General features: G+C 37.3%; 1 protein-coding gene across 2 annotated transcripts in view; it reads right to left on the bottom strand.

Annotated features, from left to right (window-relative positions):
• The window catches only part of CDH13 (cadherin 13), a 515,166-nt gene that overhangs the window by 254,760 nt on the left and 236,355 nt on the right, over positions 1 to 24,051 (bottom strand). For both annotated transcript variants that reach the window (XM_075101278.1, XM_075101277.1), the window contains exon 5: positions 17,073 to 17,225. In XM_075101278.1, coding sequence (XP_074957379.1) covers positions 17,073 to 17,225 — 153 coding nt within the window. The remainder of the gene's footprint in view (positions 1 to 17,072; positions 17,226 to 24,051) is intronic.

Consider the following 24,051-nt stretch of genomic DNA (forward strand, 5'->3'; position numbering starts at 1 on the left):
AAGGTGATAAAGACAGACGAGGGCAAATCCCACAGAAAGGACATTCATCAGAAGAGATGCTGACAGAACAGCCAGGGATAAGACAAAATTAGAAAAAGATAGATTCATGAAAGATGAGGAAACTGAGATTTCCTTATGAAAGTATGATGGACAATGTCAAAAATTATATCCTTCTCTTACGGTGAACTAGAATTTTCTTCTCATATTTTACTGGCACTCTCAGAAAGTCATCCCTTTCCTCAGCAGGGCAGTTGGAAACATCACCTGTGACCCTTACATTGTGATATAATGAGCCAACCTAAACTTTGTCAAGCTTTTTTAAAATGAACACATTTCTACACACCTTCTCAAAACAAAAACTTTCAGTGATGTGAAAACAATGACAGTGCATTTCCAAAGTGCCAATATGAGGCACAGTTATTGAAAGCACCATTTAAATAACAGTAATATGGATATGAAACATATACCCGTAGTTTACAACAACATGATGTGCTCTATACCATTAACTTTTAATTAACTTCAATTTTGCCACAATTAAACTCAATTAGAGCAGAATGTCTGATATTGCAATTAGCTGTATATAAACACCCCAGTTGGTGTCACATTGAATTAATGTCTCCTGATGGTGGACTCTTTTTCCAAGGATAATGGATTTACCTCCTTCAGACTGGTAATTGGACCTGGCATCTCATGTGTTGTATGTATCTGAGACATAACACCAGAACTTCGTTTCCTGAACAACTGCGTTTGTCAGAGCTACACAGATTTCAAATGCAACTAGCCAAATTCTTTACCGCTGTGTACATTTTGTAATCATTCCCATTTAGAAAACTCTCAAAAATTTGAACATACCAATTTTTTTACATCCCAAATTTTACATTCACTTTTCTACTCACTTGCTCATCAACAATGAAAATTATTATACAGCAAAAAATACCACAACATATGTAGAACAAGAAACCATCTCGTTTTGTAAGCACCACATTTAACACAACAAATCATTGTTCGTTAGCAGAGTTTATTTTGAACAGTCTATCTCTTCCGTCCTTTTTCGTATTAGAAGTTCAATCCTACCTCATGAACAGTCCTACTGAAATTATTGGCCTCTGGCTTAATATATGTCAGTCGCAGTGGGAAGCAGTTAGTCCACTACGGAACTAAGACTTATCATTTTCTGTTGATGCAGTTATGCTACCCGAGACAGGTAAGACACCACCTATCACCTCACTGCTGACCTCGCCACTGTTGAGCAATGCGTGCATGAGTTAAACCACTTGGCATTAGTCATGGAATAAGTATAGTAAGTGCACTAGTATCTGACTTTAAGCAGCAAATCTGTGAGATTAAGGTGACAGCATAAGTAAAGAAAGAAAACTGGCCCTAACACCTTTAAGAAAATGGTTATTTAAATCCTCTGAATTCCCTAACAGCTGTTAGAAAAAAAGTTACAACCAAATCTAACACAACAGAGAAGTGAAACTGAAATACTGGCTTCTCAAGGGAAAAAGTGAGCATTTACTTCCCTGCACATTTAACCTTAAAAAAAGCTGCAGAAAAAAAATTACACAAAGTCATATAAAATATAGAAAATTGAGGATAATCTACCACATCTCTTAAAGAGCTAAATTCTGTTTTAAGATATTCTTAGTATCTAAAAATCTAACAGTAAGTGAAATCAATGGGCCGTAGAGTTACTTAAACACTAAGTGCTTTGGAGTTTTTGTATTTTGAAAATTATACATTTCAGCCCCAGTTTGTAAAGAACCTCTGGCTTCCTTTCCTACATTCCTCCATTTCTTTTCCGTTTAGGATAAAGCAAATAGCCTGTGCAGAAGCTGCTAAATTCTGCATGCTACTCACACAGGACAAGTTTTCTGTTATGAAAAGGAAAACATTCTCATTAATAAGCAGCTTTAATAAGTCTAGCTTACTACGGTGCTTATAAGCCTCATACGTATGTCCTAGTGTTCTTTGTAAAAAAGATAAAAGAAAATTGACCTGGTGGATATGACTTACTATAATTATATGCTTCTCAAAAGTTTCGGGATTCAGAGCAGAATGCATAATTGGTTCAAATCACACCTTTTACATTTGTCATAGAATACCATAATTTATGGTGCTGAATAGCAAAATTAAAATTGAGTAGCTAACAGCAGCACATTAGCTTCTCACATAACCGAATGAGGATATCGGCAGGAGCGAAGGAACCTTAAACATAGGTGCAGCTTTGAGTCACTACTGATGCTATATGAGGGGTAGCGTCTACTAAATCACTAAAACTACTTCTTTGGGGAATAGAATGTGCTCTTGATGTCTGCAGGATAAGGCGATTAAAATGTGCATATTTTGCAAGAACTGCTGAGATCAAAAGGTCAGGTTCTGTGGTCATTTCCAATAACATCGGACAATCACATATACAGACTGAAAAGGGTAAATAATGATGATGGAGATCGAATAAGTGATAGAAACGTGTTCAGAAAGACTTCAATGTATATTGACAAAGCCCAGCACAAAACGCAAGGAAGGAAAAAGGGGGAAACCTCATAACAAAGGAGCAAAATACTGCCAGTATTAGGAATAAACACGTTTATAAAATTCTTGGCATTTTATCTGTCATCAGGGAAGGTTCTGGTTAAGTCTCAAATGCAAATCACTGTGCCTGAAGTATGCCCTGAGACCGCTACAGCAAAACATGTATCAATCCACCATAAATATTAATTGTGATTGAATATACAATGCCCACACTGTCATCTTAAATACTTTGAGCAGAACCTATTGGGAAAAACATCATTACATGCTACTAATGGCATTTATGCCTAATTATTTTCTATGAATCACATCTTCAGTATTTTCAAAAATCAATGGAATTTCCTCTGTATGCTGAAAAACTGCAAAAAAAGAGAAAAGATCATCTCTTTTGCTTACTAATTGCTACTATTCTAAGAGTTTGATTTATAAACAGAGAAAAAGGTTATTGAAAACAGTTTTTATTCACAATGCAAACCTTTGTCAAAAGCTTGTAATCTGACTGCTACACTTTGGGGAAATTACTTGAAGCCTTTCTAAGAGATACAATTTTGCCTTTAATTGCAATTTTAATTCGGAATTCAACTAATCAATTCACTAATCCCACTCACTAGAATTTAGGAGACAACTTGCTTTTTATACTTCAGCCTGGGTAGATCAGCCAAGGATTGACATGGGAAATTATTTATACACTTGCATCTAGGAGTTCAAAGCATGTGTAGAGGTAGTAAGCACAGCATTGATCAAAGCTACCAATAAAGAAATGGAGTGTAATTAAATGCATGCATATCCTCAAACACCTCAAATCCTTTAAAGCATTTTCTTTAATAAATACATTGAAAATATCTGTTGCAAATAGGTTTAACAGGAACTGAATATGAGTATCATTAGATGACTTAGTGCCTTAAAATTAATAGTGAGTGTTAATTTTGCAATTTAAAACCTGACAAAATGCACTGTGTTTTTCAAATTGATGTATTGTTAATTTATTAAAGGTTACAAATGCAGTTACAGTCTCCTGCTTCTGTACTGCCACATCTGTGTTCTGCAAAGCTGAGTGACAAGCAAATTACATGTTTGGAGAATGAGTTTGCTGGCTCTTAAAGCCCATAAACATAGCAGATTGTGCTTTAATTTACTGGTTTCATGTACGGCAGATCCACGATTCAATAAGGTCAGTGTCATTAGACATACCCTGCAGAGAACAGCAAATACACAGCACAAATTTTCATATCCCAAGATTTGAACTTAGAAACACTTTAGGCCTGACAAGGACCAAAATTGCTGCTTTTTCTCCAAGTCTCCATTGGAAGCTCCAGTTTTCTGGCAGAGACAAAGAAAGACTGCCGCCCTCCCTAAGGAAAAACTCCAGTTGCTGGGAATAAGGCCTTCAGACCTGTGAGTCCCAACACTGCTGAAGGAAGCTCAGTCTCTCTCTACACAGTGGGGGATAGTTGTCCCACTGACCATGGGGAAACTAGAGGCTCATATAAAATAGCCAGCCAGAGGGGTATTCTTCCACATCAAAATATTTTCTTTCCTCTTTAGAGGGGAAAATGTAAAATACAGTAAAGCTGCGTAGCATTTAGGGAATATACGTTATTTTAAGAACAATTTCTTTACTCTTTTTTTTGTCCTCTCCACTAGGTTTCCCTAGCAGCAAGGAAAAAATGAAAGTTTTTACAAATTGTTTTAGAAACAAGAAAAATTGGTAGTTTAGAACTGTCATGATTTTTCTCCCCCTTAGTAATTCCTAAGTAGTAAATCATAACGCTGTTATTTAACTGTATTAAAACTTCTAAAACTAACGGAAACATAACAGCAGTACATTGCTTTATTTGTTCCCATCCACAAATAAAATCTGTAATCTGCATTCATACCTGTGTATTATGTATAAATAATATATTTAAGAAATATATATTAAAAAGAGCCTTAAATAGATAATAGGTATTTTCAATGCATTGTATTTAGATATCTGATTTACCATTATGTAAAATAAATACTAAGAATAAAGTCAGAGCAGAGGTTGGGAAGAATTCTGCCAAGACGAACTATCTCTATTTTGCAAATTTAAACTGCAAATACAAGTGCATAGCAGGGTACACTATATAACACGTGTGCTAATGACAAAACAGGAAAAAAGAAATTAATATTTTTCCAAGCCTTTTTTGCATGTAACTGTTTCAGACAGGGGGTTCCTGGCTCTATACCACTTTCTCCAATATTCGACCCACATGCTTTCCCACTCGGGAGCCTTCAGTCCCAACCAGAGTGTTTTACGACCCTCTACATTTCAGTGCTGGACTTCAGAAGAGATCGATGCAGAACATTTACCAGCCCCTGCTCCTGCTGCCAGCAGCTGAACAAGTTTAGACAAAATGTTTTGAATAAGATAGAAACATTCTCAGAGAAAATATGTCTTTATGGCATAACTTCAAAAGGATCAGGAATTACAGTTAATGTATCTGTTCTTGCAAACTTTTAGTCACACACCTGCACAACGAGTTTTGCCAGTAGCTACTGAGACCTGTTCTACCCTCTAAAGAAAAAATTACAGGCAAAGCCCCTCAAGACAAAAAGATCCATCATGTGAGTATAAACATATGGTGTTTTACATGAACTGATATAAACAATTTATCTGTTGAAAAATCTTAAACTAAAGTCTCATCTCTTGTTAATGAGGTACTAGGAAATAAAAAGGTTATTAACATGTTCACATAAATATAGCTTCATTTTAAGGAACATATCTAATTAAGAAATAATTGGGAATGACCCGAGTAAACCAGAACAAATAAAGCAAGACCTTTAGCATTTGCATGTTAACAAAATGATGCCAAGTAAAATTTCCATAATATTAGAGGTCTCTTCAAACAATGCTCCCTAAATAATTATAACTGTAGTCCCCTGCACCTCTCACTCATTTACTATTATGCATGGGAAAAGATCTAAAGAAGAAAAAATGTGAACACAGAAGAATCACTTGTTTCCATGAATGTTTTCACCACAAAAGACTAATAAAGGGAAAACTGGCGATTCTCACAGCGTTGCTTGCAATGTGCAGTGTTGCCAACTCTTACATTTTTATGAGTTTCATTACAGTTAGCAGCTTTCTTGAATTTCCACCTATTGAGTCCTGTCATATTTTCATTTTAAAGAGATAAATATATAATTGCCAGAAAGAACTTGCAAATTCAGATGATGTGGATCAGAAAAAGCACAGAAGCCAGATGAAAAGGAACTCAATGCACCACTCAAACTCTCAGGCAAGTTTTAGGGCTCTGCCATATTTTAACTTCTTAGGACAGGTAACATTTCAGACAGTGAGAGTAGGATGCCTGAGGTTCAGCATGACTGAAGTCTTCACAAATAACTGAGAAATACAGTAATTAAGAAATAATGATAGTGCGCTGTGATTCCATGCTGCCAAGCACGGAAACAGGACCTCTGACTGCAACAGAAGTGAGATTTAAGTGGAATAGACCCAGTACTTGCATACAGGTCTGTTAGGATATGCTAAGGTTTATGATATATGTCTGTGTTTATGCACTGATGCATACTTTTGGACGTATTTGTAGGTATTTAATCAAAGTATAGCAGAAGAGCTACCTGCACGCACGCACACATGCAACGGATTGAAGCACAGCTGTATTGTTTATAAAGTGGAGTGGGATATGAATTAGTCTCTTACTGGTAAATTTTATCAGTCAGAACTATAGTCACAAAACATGCATTTTCCAACATTTTATTTCTTGTAAACACTACAGAGTTCACCTCTGATGCAAGAGAAAAATGGATCCTATTTATGTTAGTGCAGCATCAGTCATTTTGTTAACTTAGGTCCAGGTGCAGGGTCACATTATGCTGCCAGCTCTAACCATGGCTACTACTCAAGAACAGTTAATTGCCATCAATGTGGCAACAGGAAGGCAGCTGATATATTTCAGGGTGGAGGGAGACAACTCACAAGTGGTTCTAATTTCACTTCCACAGATCAAAATATAAAATTTTATTATCACCCACCCACAACCGGTCATCTGCCTCATCCTGAGAAACAGATGAATCCTACAGTGGACTTAAAATATAGCAGTAAAAAAGCTTTGAAGATGACACAGGCAAGTGATCCTGGACTCCAATCACCTTTGGATTTTTTTTTTAATTCATTTTACAGCATATGGCAATTTTTGTATCATTCCAATAATGGAGACATCATGGTCCAGTCTGCCATTTTTCCTCAAAGTCTTTTACAGATACGGAAAAAAATACCTAACAATGAACATGCCACAGTAGGGTCCCTATGAAAGAATTGTATCATTAGGGCTCCTAAAGCTCTGTGCAAGAGTGAGCAGATGCAGAAAGATTAGTTTTTGGACATCTCTTAACTGCATATTCAACTGGACCATGATATTTAAATGATGAGATTTGTTGTAGCCTAATTCCCTCTAACGATGTTAGAGAAACATGCACAACAGAACACAGAATCCACAAACTGAATCACTGAAGCATGCTTATTTCTTAATTTTATACAATTTCTTTTAATACATTTTGCAAAATTATCATGCCGCTCTACATTTAATTAAAACTTACCTCTGCATAAAAATTACAAACCTGTTTAGTGTTTTTGCCACAAACACATGTATGGACAGCCTTAAAATTATGGCCTATTATCCTACAATAATTTTACAGAGATCAAGTATTAAAACCACAGTTCTGAAGTCACAGAACTAATTATTATATCAAGTGATATATTATACAGCTCCGTTTTCGAGGCTGACCACTTTTGAGCAGACCAGTGTTGACAGAATTAATTATTAGAATTATTTTTAATAAACTAAATGCTAGGAATTTCCAGCAAACTATATACTAGTTAAATCAATCTGCATAATTTGACAGAAGAGATATACAGTCTAAAAAGCATTAAATTGGAAACAGAACTCATTTTTCCACCAAAATTTCTTAGCATGACATATTAACTACCTAGGGTGTTTCACCAAAACTGAAGAAAAGGAGGCCATGTAGTAAGTAATCCAAAGTCAAGAGTTTCCAGAACAAAGGTTTCTAAAGAGATTTACTTATGAACACAGCAGATTAGAATGGATAAAGCAGTACAGCTTTTACAAAGACAGCGGAAAGGCTCTCTACAGTAACAAAACAAATTTGTACTCAGGGGATGGTTATGCACACCCCTAGCAACGCTATTTATAAGGTCAGTATGTCAGAATAAGGAAATGCAGAGAGTGGAGGAAAAGTGTAAGTGAATGACATAAAACATCAAAAAAGACAGGGGGAGTAGAAGGTTATAGTGTGAAGTTAAAAGTGCAAGGGGAAAAAAGATGCAAGAAGGTGGAAAATGAAAAGAAGATTGCAGGAGAGGATAAGATAGGTAATACGATTTTATTCAGGTATATAAAGAACAAGAGGTCAGAAAGGAGACAGCAGGTCCGCTAGCTGCAGACAGGAAATTATTGACAAAAACTAGAATTAATTCATTGCCCTTGTTATTTAAAAAAAAAAAAAAAGAAATAATTACAGACCATACCTCAGGTTTCATCAAAAAAAAAAAAAAAGAAGATATAGGTTGTTATGGACACACATCTCCAAGATAAAGAAATAGATATGGAAATTAAGGTCTTTCCAGCAATTCAAACATTAAGATTCTGAATTTTGACCAAATAGCTAAGTAAGACAGATGACTTTCCTGACTGGGAGGAACAAGAGATGTGGAGATTTGAGCTGCCAAACTTAAAAAATTCCTGTAGTGGATACTGAATGTTACTAATGGACTAGGAAAAGCTTAGTGTTGGATAACAAGTAAGGCCAGACCTTCAGGACTTTGACTTGAGCCACAGCCACACTCTATTTCAAACCGCACACTGCAAGGGTTTTCCATGCTTAGCAAAGGATCAAGAAGCTCAGAACTTGAGCACTTTTTCCAGAAAGAAAGCCCAAACCAAACAAAAAATATATCCCTAATAAGAGGTGAAACAGGACCCTCCGCAGCATTCATAAGGGCAAGATTTTCAGTTTCTACACAATCTGGGGTTATTTGGCAGAACGCCAACGTATCAAAACAGGTTCAAGAAAAGTTTTTGAGTGGAAAAAGATTTCCTAACCAAGTTGTTTGACCCGCACCACCACCAAAAAAAAGTGTTCCCATCTTTTCTCTAAACTTCTAAGATGCACCTTTGCATCCATAAGCATAATCAGGCACATCTGAGTACACAGGAGACAAAATATGTGACAAACTGTAAAGAACTGGGACACACAAAGTAGTGGATAGTACAGACCGCAGCTGTAGGAGCTGGCCTCGTCTTTCCCTCCTCTCCATTCTGACCTGACATGCCCCTGCTAGAGGCATTACACATCAGCAGCCTCTGTGAAACTGCTGCCACGTCCATCACTGCATAAGGCTGGGAACAATCATCAGTTGTTTGCAAGGCAAGACCCCTGCCTTTCACTGTAGGAAAACATACGGTCTGGAGAAAGGCCAAAGCATCTTCCAAGGTATTTATGCAGCACCTAGAACAGTGAGCCTTCAGCAAGAGTTCCAGGGTTGCTATAATACAAATAGACAAGGAAAGGAAACAAAGAAACATCATGCTGAAGGCTGAAGAAGTATCATGATGACATTTCAATGCCTTAAAATACAGTTAGAATGTAATAGCAAAAGTAGTTTCACAGGCTATAAACATGACAAAAATGTTATTAGTCTCCTCTTGTTTTACTGAACACATCATTATTCTTTTCAGGAGTGGTGTTCTATTAGAAAATAATAACAACCAAACAAACAAAACCACCATGAAACCAAATTTTGTGTCACTTGCTACTGTCTCAGTAAACTCCAATTTTTCTTTGTTTTCTTACTACTCTGCATTTCCACCTCCCACTCTTCTATGAGAAAATACTAATTTTGCCTGGTGTTTGGAGCTTGGGTTATTTTTAGCGTGGAAATCCAAGCCCACTACCTTGTCCTGGTGGTTATAGGTTATAAACAAACCTTTGCTGATTTTTCCATTTAACAAAACTTCACTCTGTTCCTCCTACAAATGATATGACAAGTGCTGTTGAACAGCAGGAATGTCAAAGCCATGCAAGCAGTTAGACCTAAGAATAAAGCATATGCCCTTCAAGAAAACTAACTGTTGACTTTTGTATGCTTTCCACAAAAATGATATGAGGATGCTAGTGGCTTCTGAAATGAAACACAGTACCCTGCTGATATCTCATAACATTAAGACCTACAGTATGTATTGAATAGACTACTTACAGTAAAAATGAACAAGATATGGTAAATTAGAAACTTTATATAAAATAGATATCTTGTTCCCCCAAGACAAAATGGGAGAATATACATAAAAATAACATGAATTTTAACTTCATTTCCTGCCAGGTTTTCTTTTTATCCCATAAACCAACCTTGGGAGAAAGAGAGATATTTCCAGTAGCTGGAAATCCCATTTATATCCCAGCTGTGCAAGCAATTTTTTAAATCGTACTTTTAAGAAATGTGACTTTATATAAAATTTACATGCTCAGATATTTGATTGATGCACACAGTTATGATGACCACCTTGGTTTTGACTTTGATACATAATCGATGCCAAAAAGCTCCCCATGAACTCAGGAGTCTGCCTGTAGAGATCTCATCGAAGGATCTAGGCTTTGTTTCTGCTGGGTTTGTTTCTGTTGTTGCATTTCTGCTTCCAGGTTTGATGAAATATCTGTTAATACATAATCCTTCCATTTCATAATCTCAATTTAAAAAAAAAAAAAGAAATACTATCTTTTAACAAACTATACCTGTTTTTCTCCAATTTATGGCATCCTAAAAAAATGCTTTTTATGTCTAAATCCATTTGTTACAAAAGAAAAGGAAGCAACAATTTTTTTGACTAATCCATCACTCTTAGTTTTTAGATAAAAGTGGGTTTTTAGGTTGACAGATTCACCCTTTCCCCATACAAGTAAAAGCAGTGTTAAGTCGTGAGCAATCACGTCAGAAACAAAGTTCAGCACCAAGCCGGTATTGTCAGAACAAAGAACAAGTTTCCATAAGAGTCTTCCAGAGAATAATGCCATTTTCTGGACAGAATGCTTTATTGGACGTGACAGGCACCAGCAGTCACTTGTTAATGAGAGACGGAGAAACACACAGAGCCTCATTTCAAGCACCTTAGATCCATTCAAGGCGTCTCAGCCAGGCGACGCTGCGAAGTTGCACTGGAATAAAGGTGTTGCTGAAAGGTGAGATTGGTATAACCGACGGAGCTCTCTATCGGTAACAGAACTTGCGTGGTCACATTCACACAAATCACCCTAACACACCATCAACAGTAGCGAAACTTCGCTGCTCCAAAACTTTTCGCCAGTGTAAGTTTCAGAAAGGAATGTAATGACAGAGCAACGTTGCCCCAGATCAGACTACCAGAACTTCCTGCATTTTGTATCTTCAAGACTTGATGAAGTAGAAGGGATTCTGATATAGAAGTAGAGTTGATTTCCTCTTCCTATATAAAAATACCTATATTGGAATACCAGTGTAAATGAGTTTCAGCTGTGAATTGACCAATTTGTGACATTAAGCCTGCTGCTGTGCTTATACAGGTCTGTAGAAATCATAGCCTGTGACCATTACACGGACAGGAGCGCAACTGCTGAGACATAAGTCTCTGTGCTTCGTTAAGATTATTATGCCAGCCTCAGGATAGGGAGCAGCCTGCAGTTCCTTCATGTGCAGCCGTGACAGAGGGAATTCACTGTTTTCTCAAGAGGCTGCCCATGTTGTTTTGAGATCCTACCTATAGCAATTAATTATTTTTAGCATTCACAGGGATGAATTTTCCTCTTTTGCATAGGCATTATCATCAGCTTGCTTACTCAGAAGTCCATGTACGGGTAGCTAAATTTCAAGTAATGCTGCCGGGCAACAACCTAATGGCAATTTCTCAGTCAGCATTCATTTCTCTCTCTGTAGTCAAAATATGAAATTAATTCAAACCAGTCCTCTGAACTTACCTGGTGCCCTGACATGTGAACACATTAATGAATGTATATATAAATGTATCAATATAAAGAAAAAAAAAAAAACATAAAATATCTCATGCACTCGCTACATATACGCGTGTAACACAAGTTACAGAGATCTTTTTCACTGCCGGAATTCTCAGCTGATCTAACTACAGCTCATTTATATAAGTTTCTAGCTTAATAGTCATATCCAATAGCTGCACAAGAATTCTTTTTTGTTTCAGTGAATTTTATTTTCTTTTCTCCTTGCTAACTAATCAGGATTCTGCCCTGAATGTTTGTACTCTGCCATTATTCCAAGCTTCTTTGATGTAACCAATGCAGTTTGGGAGGACCAGTATTTTTACAGGCTTTTCTCTGTGTATTACTGATGTTTTAATTAAATCAAGGACATTTTACTGAAACTTACATCTCTACAAGACCAAACCCCTCCTCCCATGGAAGGCTGAGTTCTTTTTTTCAGTATATTCATGGGAGATGACTGAAGTCTGATGTTCCCCATCAACTGGATTCAGCTCAAGTCAGCGCAGATCACTTACACTTCAAACAATTCTTCCAGCACAGATAACCAAGATTAAAATACAGTTTAGACCAGTCCTGAAGTTAGGAGTAAGTTTATGGTTTTCCTGCTCAAAGAGAAACATGCTTCTGTGTGCTGTCTATATATCTCCACACTACCTATTGCAGAGATGATGTATCAGGATATGATAAATCATTCCAAAAAGGATGTGGCTGCACTAAAATGGACTTACACAGAAGACAAATTCGTTCTTCTGTACAGGATAAATTACAGCTGTTCACTGCTAGGTTTTTTGCTACAGTAATACTTTCACAGTAACTGCAAAAATGCATTCAGGTACTTAAAAATCTTTCTCAGAAAATACTCCTTGGCACCTGACCAAGCTAGTTTTCCTCATGATTGAGACACATTTCCATTATTCTATATTAGACACAGAAGTAGAGTCCATTAGGACTGCAGCATCACCCTAAATGTTTGGCTGTCGCAGAAACAACAGTCTCATGTAACCCAAACTGAAGCAGCCCACACTAGAGATTTGGGTGCTGCTGATTGGTCTGAATTCTTTAGCCTATTCTCAGTCTAATTGTTATCCAACATATAGAAACAATGCTACCTAAACCGAAGAGTCCTAATTTGCTTTTTAGTCCTGTTAAATAAGTTTTCTAAATACCTCAGTCTGCCACTACCTGTTGCAAGGCATGCTTTCACAGAAGTGTGATCTGCCATTACAAAACAAGCTGAAAGCTGATTTCACACCTCTGCTTGTTAAGAATTTTCTAAAGCAAATAAAGCTCTTCACTTAAAAAATAATTAAAGCTAACTCTTCATCAACAGTTCAAATTGCCCAGGTAAATTTGGTCACACTGTCGCTGAATAGTTTTATGACGCTTCTTCATACCACCGTTGCAAAGGATCACCTTCTGATTATTTCTCCTCCACACATATTTACACTTGGCAAGCAGTTATGAAAAATCCCATCAATGATGGCAACATCCTTTAAAATCTTGAGACCTGACCAAAAGCCCCCCTCCACTGACTGGCTGGCAAGTTACCACTCAAGCTTAAGAGGTTACAGAACTGGATTTTACTGCTGCGGGGATCACATGCAGTGATAAGTGACGGGAAACAAGTTCATATCACTTCAGGCTTTGTCCTGTACCCAAGGAATGCCTAACCAAAATCTCATGCATTAACCATAAAAAGTTAATGGAATATTGTTCCCATTTCTTCTGAGCCTGCCTAACTGAGTAAAGAACAAAACGTAATTCTTTAACTTAGCAATTTTTGTTATCTTGGTCATAGTAATCGATATATGCACCTCTTTGTATTTTTACTCACATGACAGCATTGTGCCTACAAATTAATTACCTATGTAAATGTGAGGTTTTGAAAGCAAGCTGAATGCTTTTAATTAACAGATTACCCCATAACCACTGTTTTTGAGCCAGTATTCACTGGCCCTCTACTGGAACCTTTGTTTCCCAGTTCACTGGTCTTATCTACGCTTAGCACAACTAGGCTTCCAAATTCATTGCAGTCCTTTAGTTCTGTTATTGCAGCTCTTTCTAGAAGCACTTGATCCTTTTGATTTTTTTGCTAAAAGATGCAACTGAAAAGTCACTAGTGTTTCTGCTTTGCTGGAATCAGAGAAGACTATGGATCTGAAGCGGACTCAGAATTGCAGAGATTATCAGCAATTTTTGGATGGTGCGTACCTCACTGATCTGGGCTAGAAAATCCATCTTAAGTTTCCCCATCAAGTTCTTTATCTGTTTTTTTCACATCTGCATTTTTCAATAGGAAATAAATAAGTTATTTGGCCATTGTCTGAGATTTCCAACTAGTCATATTAATTCAAACCTTTAGAGAAAACAAAAGACACTATTTCTGAGAGCATATTTGTACAACAGAACACCTTTTACTGCCACTAAATGAGGGCTCTAGGCTACCTGCTTATCTCACCAACCCAGAAACAATTCAATAATATGCCCATATGCTGCTTAAACCCCTTCTTCAGAGCATCATTTGGTTGTTTCATCAACAGGCTGTAGGAAGCCCCAAAATAAAATAATTCAGTGTAAATCCAGTGGTTTACTCTGATCCAGAATTCCTGTCAGGATGCTCTTTATCAGACCTCATTAGAAGAAAAAAAGAATTACTACACACTTTTCTAAGCCAGTCTGGCTTTGCTGGGCATAACAACATCTTACATCCTCACATCCTCCTGCTCTTCTTCATAAGCAGCTTTCACTTAAAGCTGAAGCTGACTGACATTCTCTGACCTTTAAGAAGGCACCCCACAAAGTTACAGGAAAAACACACCAGAAGCATCTACCTTTTTCCATTAGCAAACATGATTTCATTAGCATACTTCCATACACATGAGAAAAAAAGTAATTACTAATGGCTAATTTCACTGTAGTGGCTTTTGGACTTCTGCTGTCTCACCCAGCCTCCTCTGGCACACTTTCATTTTCTCAATAGAAACCATCGCATTTTCAAACGTGCAGGTGATTAGGTCAGAATGACTATGGCAATTAATCATCCCAACATTAATATTTTGGTAGAGTTTCACACACTTGTCTATTTTTGAACAATTTAACTGATTTCACAAAAAATAAACTCATCAATCAATGGGATAAATAAGTCTGTTTTGGGGCGGTGGGGGTTCATTAGTGTAGCTGCCTTACATTCCTCTAGCCAGCTTGAGTTTTGTTTGCTAACAGAGTATCTAAACTCATCTGAAAACACAACTCCCATGCAACTGTGCTGCATCAAATAGACTAGCAGGCCCTGACCCTCAGACAGATTTTGTTTTTAATGAATATATGGGAAAAGTCCTACAGGTTTTTCAATATTCCTCCAGGAGAAAGAGGGCAGCAAAAAGCAGGATTTCAGACATTCAATGAAACAAACAACAACAAATTTTTATAACAGATTAAATATTATTTTAAGACATTTTGAGGTACACATATAGTAAAATCTGCAAAGGTTCTATGAAACACTGACGGCTAAAGATCTATTTTGTGCCCTATTAATATCTTTTAATTCTCATCCCTTGTGTATCTATGCACTAAGTATAGGGAAAAAAAAATCAGTGCTCATGCACAGCAACCCTCTGCGTAGCTAGAATGATCCAAACAGATTTCACCTTTTTATCCTTGCCCCACCACTGATTACATACTCCTTGGTATGACAGCTTGCAAAGAATTTGTATTTTTTCATGGAGATCTATTCTTTCCTTTTTTGCCCTTTGCTTTGACCTTTTTCTTTCAGGACATCAGTACTGGGTGGGGGAGGGGAGCTCAAACAAAAACAGAAACCAAACATACTTTTCACAGAAATTTAAGGGTCTTTCAGGTAATTCATCTTTCAGTGTACACCAAGGAAATGAGGGAGAAAATCCTGCTGCTTTCCTGACACCATGATACATCTTCATTGGAAAACAATGGGCTGGATTCAAAGACAGACTAATCGAGTTGAGGGTTCTCCCACAGAACTTTTCAACTACATTTTGCACAACAGGATGCCAGTGAGCATGCTGAGCAGAGTGCTATGTAACAGGTTAGAAAGCACTACTGCCTATTACGGTATACATTTACATTGCTCTACATAACCTACTACACTGCACTACTTGTATATAATTTGCATTGCTTCAAAAAAGCTCCTCTAGGGCAATGTTTTTGTCTTAATTTAAGTGTATGCTTTGCCAGATCAGATACGAGGGCCATTTGTGGTTTGATGCATTAGGTTGAAGAGACTACTATGATTTCCCAGTAAAAAAATATTCAAGGTTTATACTGAACACATTAAGGTGGAAAGCCACCGATAAAATAAGAAACAGCTGGTAAATGAAGATGAGGAACAGTGTTAAAAAGAGAAACTGCAATGTTTTTCTTTGAAGGAGGACATCAGTAACTACCATAAATACTATGCGAGTGGTTAACATATATTTCACTGTGGACCCGGATGAGAAATAGATGTTTAAGTGTTGAAAACCAACATATGGTAGATTTTAGCAGTGCTGTTTGAGCAAGTATGACGAGTCATCTAACTGGCAAACTCTTCCAGAGGAGGAGAGAAACAGGATTGAAAGGACACGTATCAATTACTACACAGCAGAAGACAAAACAAGGAGGTCAGGGACGGCAGTCAGAACTGTCACCAGAGCCTGCCTCTGCCACGGGCTGGAGTACCGCACGCTCCCTGCCGCATGAGGGCACGGAGGTCAGTCCCCCATGCTGCGGCAGAAGCAGCAACATGCATACGTACTAACCATCCCGCATTTTGAATTCTGCGGCTCATCTATATCGAAGTGATCAGACATAATTTATCTGACTGCACATTTCAAGAGCTAGACAGAAAATGCGAATTGACAGATCCTCTGTTAACACTATGCATTTCAGGGCATTGTGGTGCAGTTATTTTACAGATTTCAGAGATTGTTTGTTAGAATTTCAATAGGAAGAAACACAACATTTATTGACAAGGGAAGGAATCTTTAGTAAAATCTTTGTAGGAGACATACATCTGACAGAGACGTATCTGCTAACATTTGCATATTAACAGAAGCTTCTTTATCTCTAGTAAAAGATACCCATTACTAAAAATGGAGTTCAATAGTGTATTCCATTGACAGCTTGACTATAAAAAAGAAAAAGCATAACCATGTAGTACCTTAGTGGCAACTTCCCAAAAAGATCTCCTTTTGTCCAAACATGATTTTGTATTCACAAATCAAATGCACACATGGTATTCAGAAGTATTTCTACTGAAGATAAATGACAGAAGTTACATGCAGAAAGCAGAGTTTTGATTGCATGTAAAAATTAAACACATTTACCATTTGCAAAGGACAAACAGTTCTTCTGGAAATTTTATAGGACTGTAGCTGTAATTTAGACTTCAATAACTGCAACCCTTTCATACATCAACAAATACTCATTCAAAAAATATATATAACCAACGTAGAGGCAGAGATCCTATTGCTATGAGTACTCACCTCATAATTAGCAATTGCTTCTCTGTCAAGGGCTCGGGTGACGGAGACATCCCCACTGATCTCATTGATTCTAAAAATTCCTCTTGGGTCTTGATCTACTCCCTTACCAGAGAGTCGAAACTTTGCTCCCTCCGTCCCCTCACTGATGATGACCTGCGTGGCAGGAAACAAGAAGATACAGGCCGTATTATAAAAACTTTTAAAATAATTCTAAAACCACATAAGCCATTTCGATCTTTTATCTAATGTTGAGGTATATTCCCTGCCAATAATGCATAATGATATAATCAGGTTCATGATAAAATATAATTATAAAATATTATTTAAATCCGTCAGAAAACACTGTGAAATTCTTGTGTTAAACCCTGGAAAAGCTACTCATGTCCTTAGCCCGTTCCTACCTTTACTGTCTCCCATTTCACTATGTAAAGTTTCTACTATTCCATTGCTACTGTATTCACTCTATGTCTAGAATTTGACATTTTATTTAATTCTATTTCTTTTTTCAGTTACAATGATACAACAGCTAGAAGCTTACGAAAAAAAAAAGAAAGGCATGTTCCATTGAGTGGCATAAAGCGGACTTATTTCACAACAACCCTTACCCAACCCAGATGGCCCCACACATTATTTTCTGATTAGTCAGTCCTTTTTATTAGCTATTGTAAAGTCATTACAAAATAGACTGCTTTCAGGCTGCTGCCCCCCCTTTCCCTTCTACTTCCTACTTTCCCAGGATTTTAAACCAAGGGAAAAAACTCCTCATGAAAACATCTGGGTATCCTGCCCAGAACTCTGCTTAGTCACACAGTTAGAATTCCTCCACTTCACAAATTTATGTGTATATTTATAAAGATATACACACACGTATGGGAACTCCTTGTTACTAGCACTACCTTATTTCCCCATAAGAAAAAAATCCTTAAAAATCCAATTTCAAGGCTGTCTCACATTAGTGACAGTAGCATATGTAAACTTGCAGAGCTACACAATGCTTGTTATAAGCTACATGCTTTGCAGATTTGTATTTGTACACCAGAATCTAGAAGGATTATAAATTAATCTTGCCCTTTAAGGCTGACAATCTTGCCAAGCCATTCCTTTCCTCTGCTGTTTCATGTTCTTTTGTTTCTAGAAATTTTATATTGTTAATATTTCTGCAGAAACATTAAGAGAAATATTTATATGCTGGTCTGAATTACAGTTCAGGAAGAGGAAGGGAAAAAGTGGCCTTACAAATCTGGACCTGCTCCCATTTTGAGATCATAAATATGCAGGGTGTTTAACGATGTCCCTGAGGAAATACATGTTTATTGCTCTATTGCTGTGGGTTCAGCAACACTGGTTTGCAGATTACTGGGCAGTGAGATTTTGACTAAACTCCATAATCATTATTCCTTTATTTTAATTGAGAAAAAATCGCCACGAGTTATGAAATAGGAAATCAGCATTTTCAGAGATAAAGTTTCAATTCTCAGAGCCTTTGGGAAAGGGAGAAATTTCAAAGTAAACACCCATTTCATCTTTCTTTTTTTTCCTTCCTCCTTCCAAGTTAGAAACACTAATGGATGAAGTGTTCTTCTCGTGTATTTTTGAGTATGTCATGCCAAAACACAGAGGCAGACAATATTGCAGGTGACAAGAGGGCAAAGTAACTTTGTTACTTCAGGTTTTGTGGTGAAACTGAAACTTAATTGCTCCTACTGAAAAGCTACCAGTTGTTCAATTCATTTTTTGAGCAATCTCTAGTATTTTTTTAACACCAAGCATAAAAGTATGTGTTATTCTTAACATAAAGCTCCGTTTATGATTTTGCAATGTCATGACCAATGCTCGCTTTTGTAGGGAAAAGATGAATCAATCGTCTTCTGCCCTGATTTTTGAGGCTTATTACAAGACAAGTGCACCTTCCCATCCAATATAAGAACAGTGGTTTGAAAGGCCTGAAGTCAGCCACAGGCCAGCACAAAATTCTAATCCAGAGATGTCTACACAACAGCCATTTCCATCATAGGCATCAAACATCACCTAACTTTTTAATAAAAATTTAAGCTGCAGTATAGGCGCGATGCCCCAGGTGGAACAAGCCACAGAAAGAAAACAAAACAAATCGCAGGCTGTGCAAGGGAATTGATCAGAAAAATTCCAGATAATCATATACAGACCTTTTTCCACACTAGATAGAAAGGAAGGAGTGTAATAATAATAATAATAAGGGTCCCTGCAAACCTGACCGGAGGGAAAATTTCCTCTCAACTCCAAAACTGGCCAAGACCTTAATGTTGAGTTTGATGGCAAGACATCCCAGTGTGGTACCCGAAAGATCTGCACTCCTTGGAGCTAACACACATCCCATATCTCATCTCCACTTTCGCTGTAAACCATTCTTCAAGCACATAATGTATAGGACCAAAAGTTACCAGACAGCACATTTTTTTTCCAAATGACTGGATGTGTCCATTCAGCTTTTGGAAAGCTTCAGGAATCAGTCACATTCATGGTGCAGGTATGTACAGACCATTCTCTCCTATCTATTGACCCATCTATGCATCTAGTTGTTGCACACCGACTTATGCCTGATATAGTGATAAGAAGCCAGGTTAGAGAGGCTCCATGTACCACCGCATTGTTTCTTCAAGAGCAACAGTGGTTGCACAAAAAGTAATTTTTGGAAGTATGATTCTTTAAAATGTTTAATTAGCCACAAGAGGGAGCTACATACTCCCAGGAATGTAAGGAAGAACATTAACATCTCCTAATTAAGATGCTTATATAAAGGCTGCATAGTTCAAAGAAAGTGCATTTCCCAGTTCACACTAAGCTCAGTACAATGAAAAGTTTAATAAAAATCAGGCTTAATTTGCCATATGGTTTGGTGCTTCAACAAGAGCAAGAAAGAAAGAACAGGAGGATTGTCTGACATCTCCTCTGGCAAGACTGCTATTCTGAACACTGTCATAAACACAGTACTGTTCACATGAAAATTTCCTAGCTTACAATGTATTTACACAACGATGCTTTCCCAATTTATTGGCTGAGAAAAATCAAGGCCATATTATTTTGGCTGGAATGTTTACTTCGGGATGCCATTTTTATGTTTCTAAAACACATATTTGACCTTCCCACAGTTACTACTACCTGAAGCCCAGACAGAAACACTTATTTCCATACTTTGTTCACAGCTTTAGGAACTTCAGTGCAGGTCCTAATACTGAAAGTATCTGCACCATATGACAGAGGCTGTTTGTTGCACATAAAGGCCCTTCATTCTTAGGAAATGCTCCAGTTAAGGTAGCAGAGATCCAAGCACCCACCTACTGAGAATACAGATACCTCAGGCATACTTTACCTGGTCTCCCAGTTTCTACCTATTTAATTTCCCCTTGTTCTGAACTGACAATTCCAAAGGGCCTTGACATCACATGGGCAGATGGCATAGACAGAATAGATGCCAGCTGAGCATCCCACAATAATATAGACTCTTGAAGGCTATTTCCTCATCCAGGACCCAAGCAACAGTATTAGACACAGACTTCGACATTACTCACTGCCCCACACCTGATAACACTTTCCCATGTCAAGGATACATTGGAGAATAAATGTATTGAAAACTGAAGTGCTAGCCTTGTGAGGACCACATACCTAACACCAAAGACAAACTGGTATTTTTTCCCTCTTTTTTAAAAAAGGCAGAGGCTGTACGATTCTGCTCAACTAAAAGACACTTTCAAGAAAACAGAAATGTTACTTAGCTGACAGGATCTGCTTTTTGCTGAACCATGGCCAAAACATATTTACCAAGTGCTGTTTTTCAGCTGACATTATGTATCCCTTGCAGCTAAACTCATTTCAGCAATGTGATCCCCCTGTTGTTATGGGTTTATCGCAGAAGTAAATTCAGAGTGTTCTCACAAGAAGAGGAGAAATAGAACCACAAAAACTCTCACTACCCTCAGAGAGAGACTTTACAGTTCGGCAGCGCCAGCAAATCTGCCTTTAACAGCTCCATCCTCGTTTTCCAGTTTCATTCCTTAAGACGTGTTTGCCTCAAACACTTCCATAATTTCTTAGTTCTTGACACCAACTGAATTAGACATGCATTATTAGTTTCACTTTTTAATTAGAAAACAAATCCCACCCTCAGACAGGAAAATTTGGTTCAAACCCCAGTACTTTTAATTTCTGAGCGTCACTGTCTCTCTTGTGCGGTTTTTATTTTTGGAGGGGGTGTTTGGTTTTGGTCTTTCCCCCTCCCCCAGCCTCCTAGGGAGCAAATTTATCCATGGAATATTTAGAGGTGAACTATATTTTCCTTTAATCACAACGTTCCACAAGCGCAAAACAATGGGTTTGGCCCATTGTTTGGATATCAGGTAAATGTTTAAACAGACACATCCTGTCCTGCCATACTGAAAAGTCATTCCTTACAGTCAGAGGCTCCATCTGCTCTGTACTGGCTGAAACAATCTTTCAATGAAAACAAGTGCAAAATATTCCCATCATTATTCAAAAGCACTAACCAACAGAAACTGTTTCATTACTGTAACCTAAACGTACAAAAACTGTGGTTAGAAAGCAGGTCATATAATTTGCTGACTTTAATAATTTATTGGATCTGTTGGTTCTCAATACCTCTATCTTCATGAATTAGATACTAGATAAACTAGTTAAGTGGGGGAACCAAATTCTGTTCCTTGACAGAGGGAGACGTTGGCCAAATCTGACCTCTGCTTTCTCCCTGACCAGGACTTTCTTCAGAATTCATTCAACATACGGGTGATAGCCAAGAACATCCAGGTGATTTATCCCCATAAGTGATGGTAACAGAAATTATAAAGCTTCTCTAAGTGACTATGTCCTTTGTTCATGATAGTTAGGGAGAAAACCAACACATTACACATGACAGTATATATATTAGGTAACACTTTTTTCTTGTAGTAAGCTTTGCTATTAGCTTCATTATAGCTTCCTTTCATGATCACCAATCTTAAAAAACATTTATCAGCTAAAACACATCTGGACAAATGCCCATTCAGTATGTTAACCAAAACACAAGCTAAACTAATATAGATAAGTATGAAAAATATTTGCAGAATTCAAGTAAACAACAGAAAAAACCTTCAGCAATTAAAGATGCTTATGCAGCACAATAACCCAGGCAATACCACAGTCCTGAATTTCAAAACATATCTAGATCAGTTTTCAATCTGCAGCCTGCACATGAGGCAAGATTTTTCAAAGCTGTATAAATCTCCTAGACCATGTGCTTTCACTGCAAATCTTAAACCAGCCAGTCAATCAATCACTCCATTTCTACTATTTGTGCTTGCACTGGAACAGCACTTCAGAAACCACAGGCACAGAAGGAGAAGGGAAATGTGACCAGCAATAAGAATATAGAATGCTGACCCAACCTCCAGTGACAGCTGAGGTAAAGGAACATGGCCAAAGTCAAGGTGAAGTGCTCAGTTTCTGGGGGAACCAAAGCTGGGGAAAACTACATTTAGTACAGCAGACATGGCTTCTGGGTCATCAGCTACAAATATTTTGCTTGATGCCGTTGACAGTCCTAATAAGAATACTCATATATATGTATTTCCCAAAGAAAGAAAAAATGTATATAGACAACAGACTTGATTTAACTCAGCAAAGAAAGCTGTAATTCGGTTATTTTAAACTTTAAAAATCTATTTTCTATGTCAGATCCCCAAGATTCATTTTGACTGGGCGAAACATATGATCGGAAAGTGTCTGAATTTTGCCCTTTAACATACACATTAAGAACTCAGTGGCCACTGGGCAAAACTAGTATTACAAGATTAGCCGTTACTTATTTGAATTCTTTTGCATTGGTTCTCTTAAGACTCTTAGGAATTACAGAAAAAGGTACCCCAAGCAGTAACACATGTGTTATTATAAGAGTACATCTGTAAACTCAAAGCTTTTTAGTAGCTGTATGAAATCTGTGAAGCAATGAGTACTGGGTGTGCCAGTACCTTGAATGTGGAAACTTTTATACCAACTCTTAGACATGTAACATGGGAATAAAAAAAAAATCAGGAGTTGAAATTAAATGAATTACAAAAATGAAAAACCATCCACTAATGTTCTCAAGAGGGTTTCTCTTAGCATCTTAACTATGAGCTTTGTCACGGAAAATGCTTCAGGAAGTGTCAAATTTAGGAACAACACTGTGAGAATTAAAGCACATCGTTCTAGCATATCTTTGATGGATGTTTGGAAGAATGATTGGGGGCTGCAAATGGTACAAATGTTCCTTGCCTGCAGCAATCCAGACAAAACTGCATGAATATTAGGTATCGTATTCAGAACTTTATGTACGTGAAGGAAACAGAACTCGTACTGCTTGAAATGCAGATGGTATATTTAAGTATTTTGTTGGACTGGGGCTCTGCATCCTATAGAGGTTACGGTATCAGCTATGGTTTCGTTACACCAATGCAAATACAACATCTAAATAACTAGAATAAAAACAACTCTGAAACTGAAATTTGCCAAGGTTAATAAATTCCATATACAAACATTTCAACAAAATATCTTAATGTATGAAAATGACACAATATATTAAAAAACCGATGAAGTTATTTCACTAACAGCGCTCATTTTTCGAGGTCTTTTTAGAAAAATCAACACAAATAGGATATTTGATATGCAACAAAAAAACATCTTCTCAACATAATGGCTTTTTATGATAATTATGCATAAACATTTACAAAATTCAGATCAATTTTGTAGTAGGATGTACAGGTGTCCAAATGAAACAAAATTAACTTATGCATGCGGAAGCCCTGTGCACCAGTGGATCCCTTCAGTTAGAGGTTCATTATCATAGCTGTACACAGATGCAACAATTCCCCTGAAGAATCAGTTGCAGCACTGGGGCCTTCAGGCTTCATCTACAATTGCACCAAATTTGAGGATTTAACCAGTATAAATAGCTAACAGCGAGCATTTGCTC

This window comes from Phalacrocorax aristotelis, chromosome 8 (genome assembly GCF_949628215.1).
Source record: "Phalacrocorax aristotelis chromosome 8, bGulAri2.1, whole genome shotgun sequence".
Taxonomy (NCBI): Eukaryota; Metazoa; Chordata; class Aves; order Suliformes; family Phalacrocoracidae; genus Phalacrocorax; species Phalacrocorax aristotelis.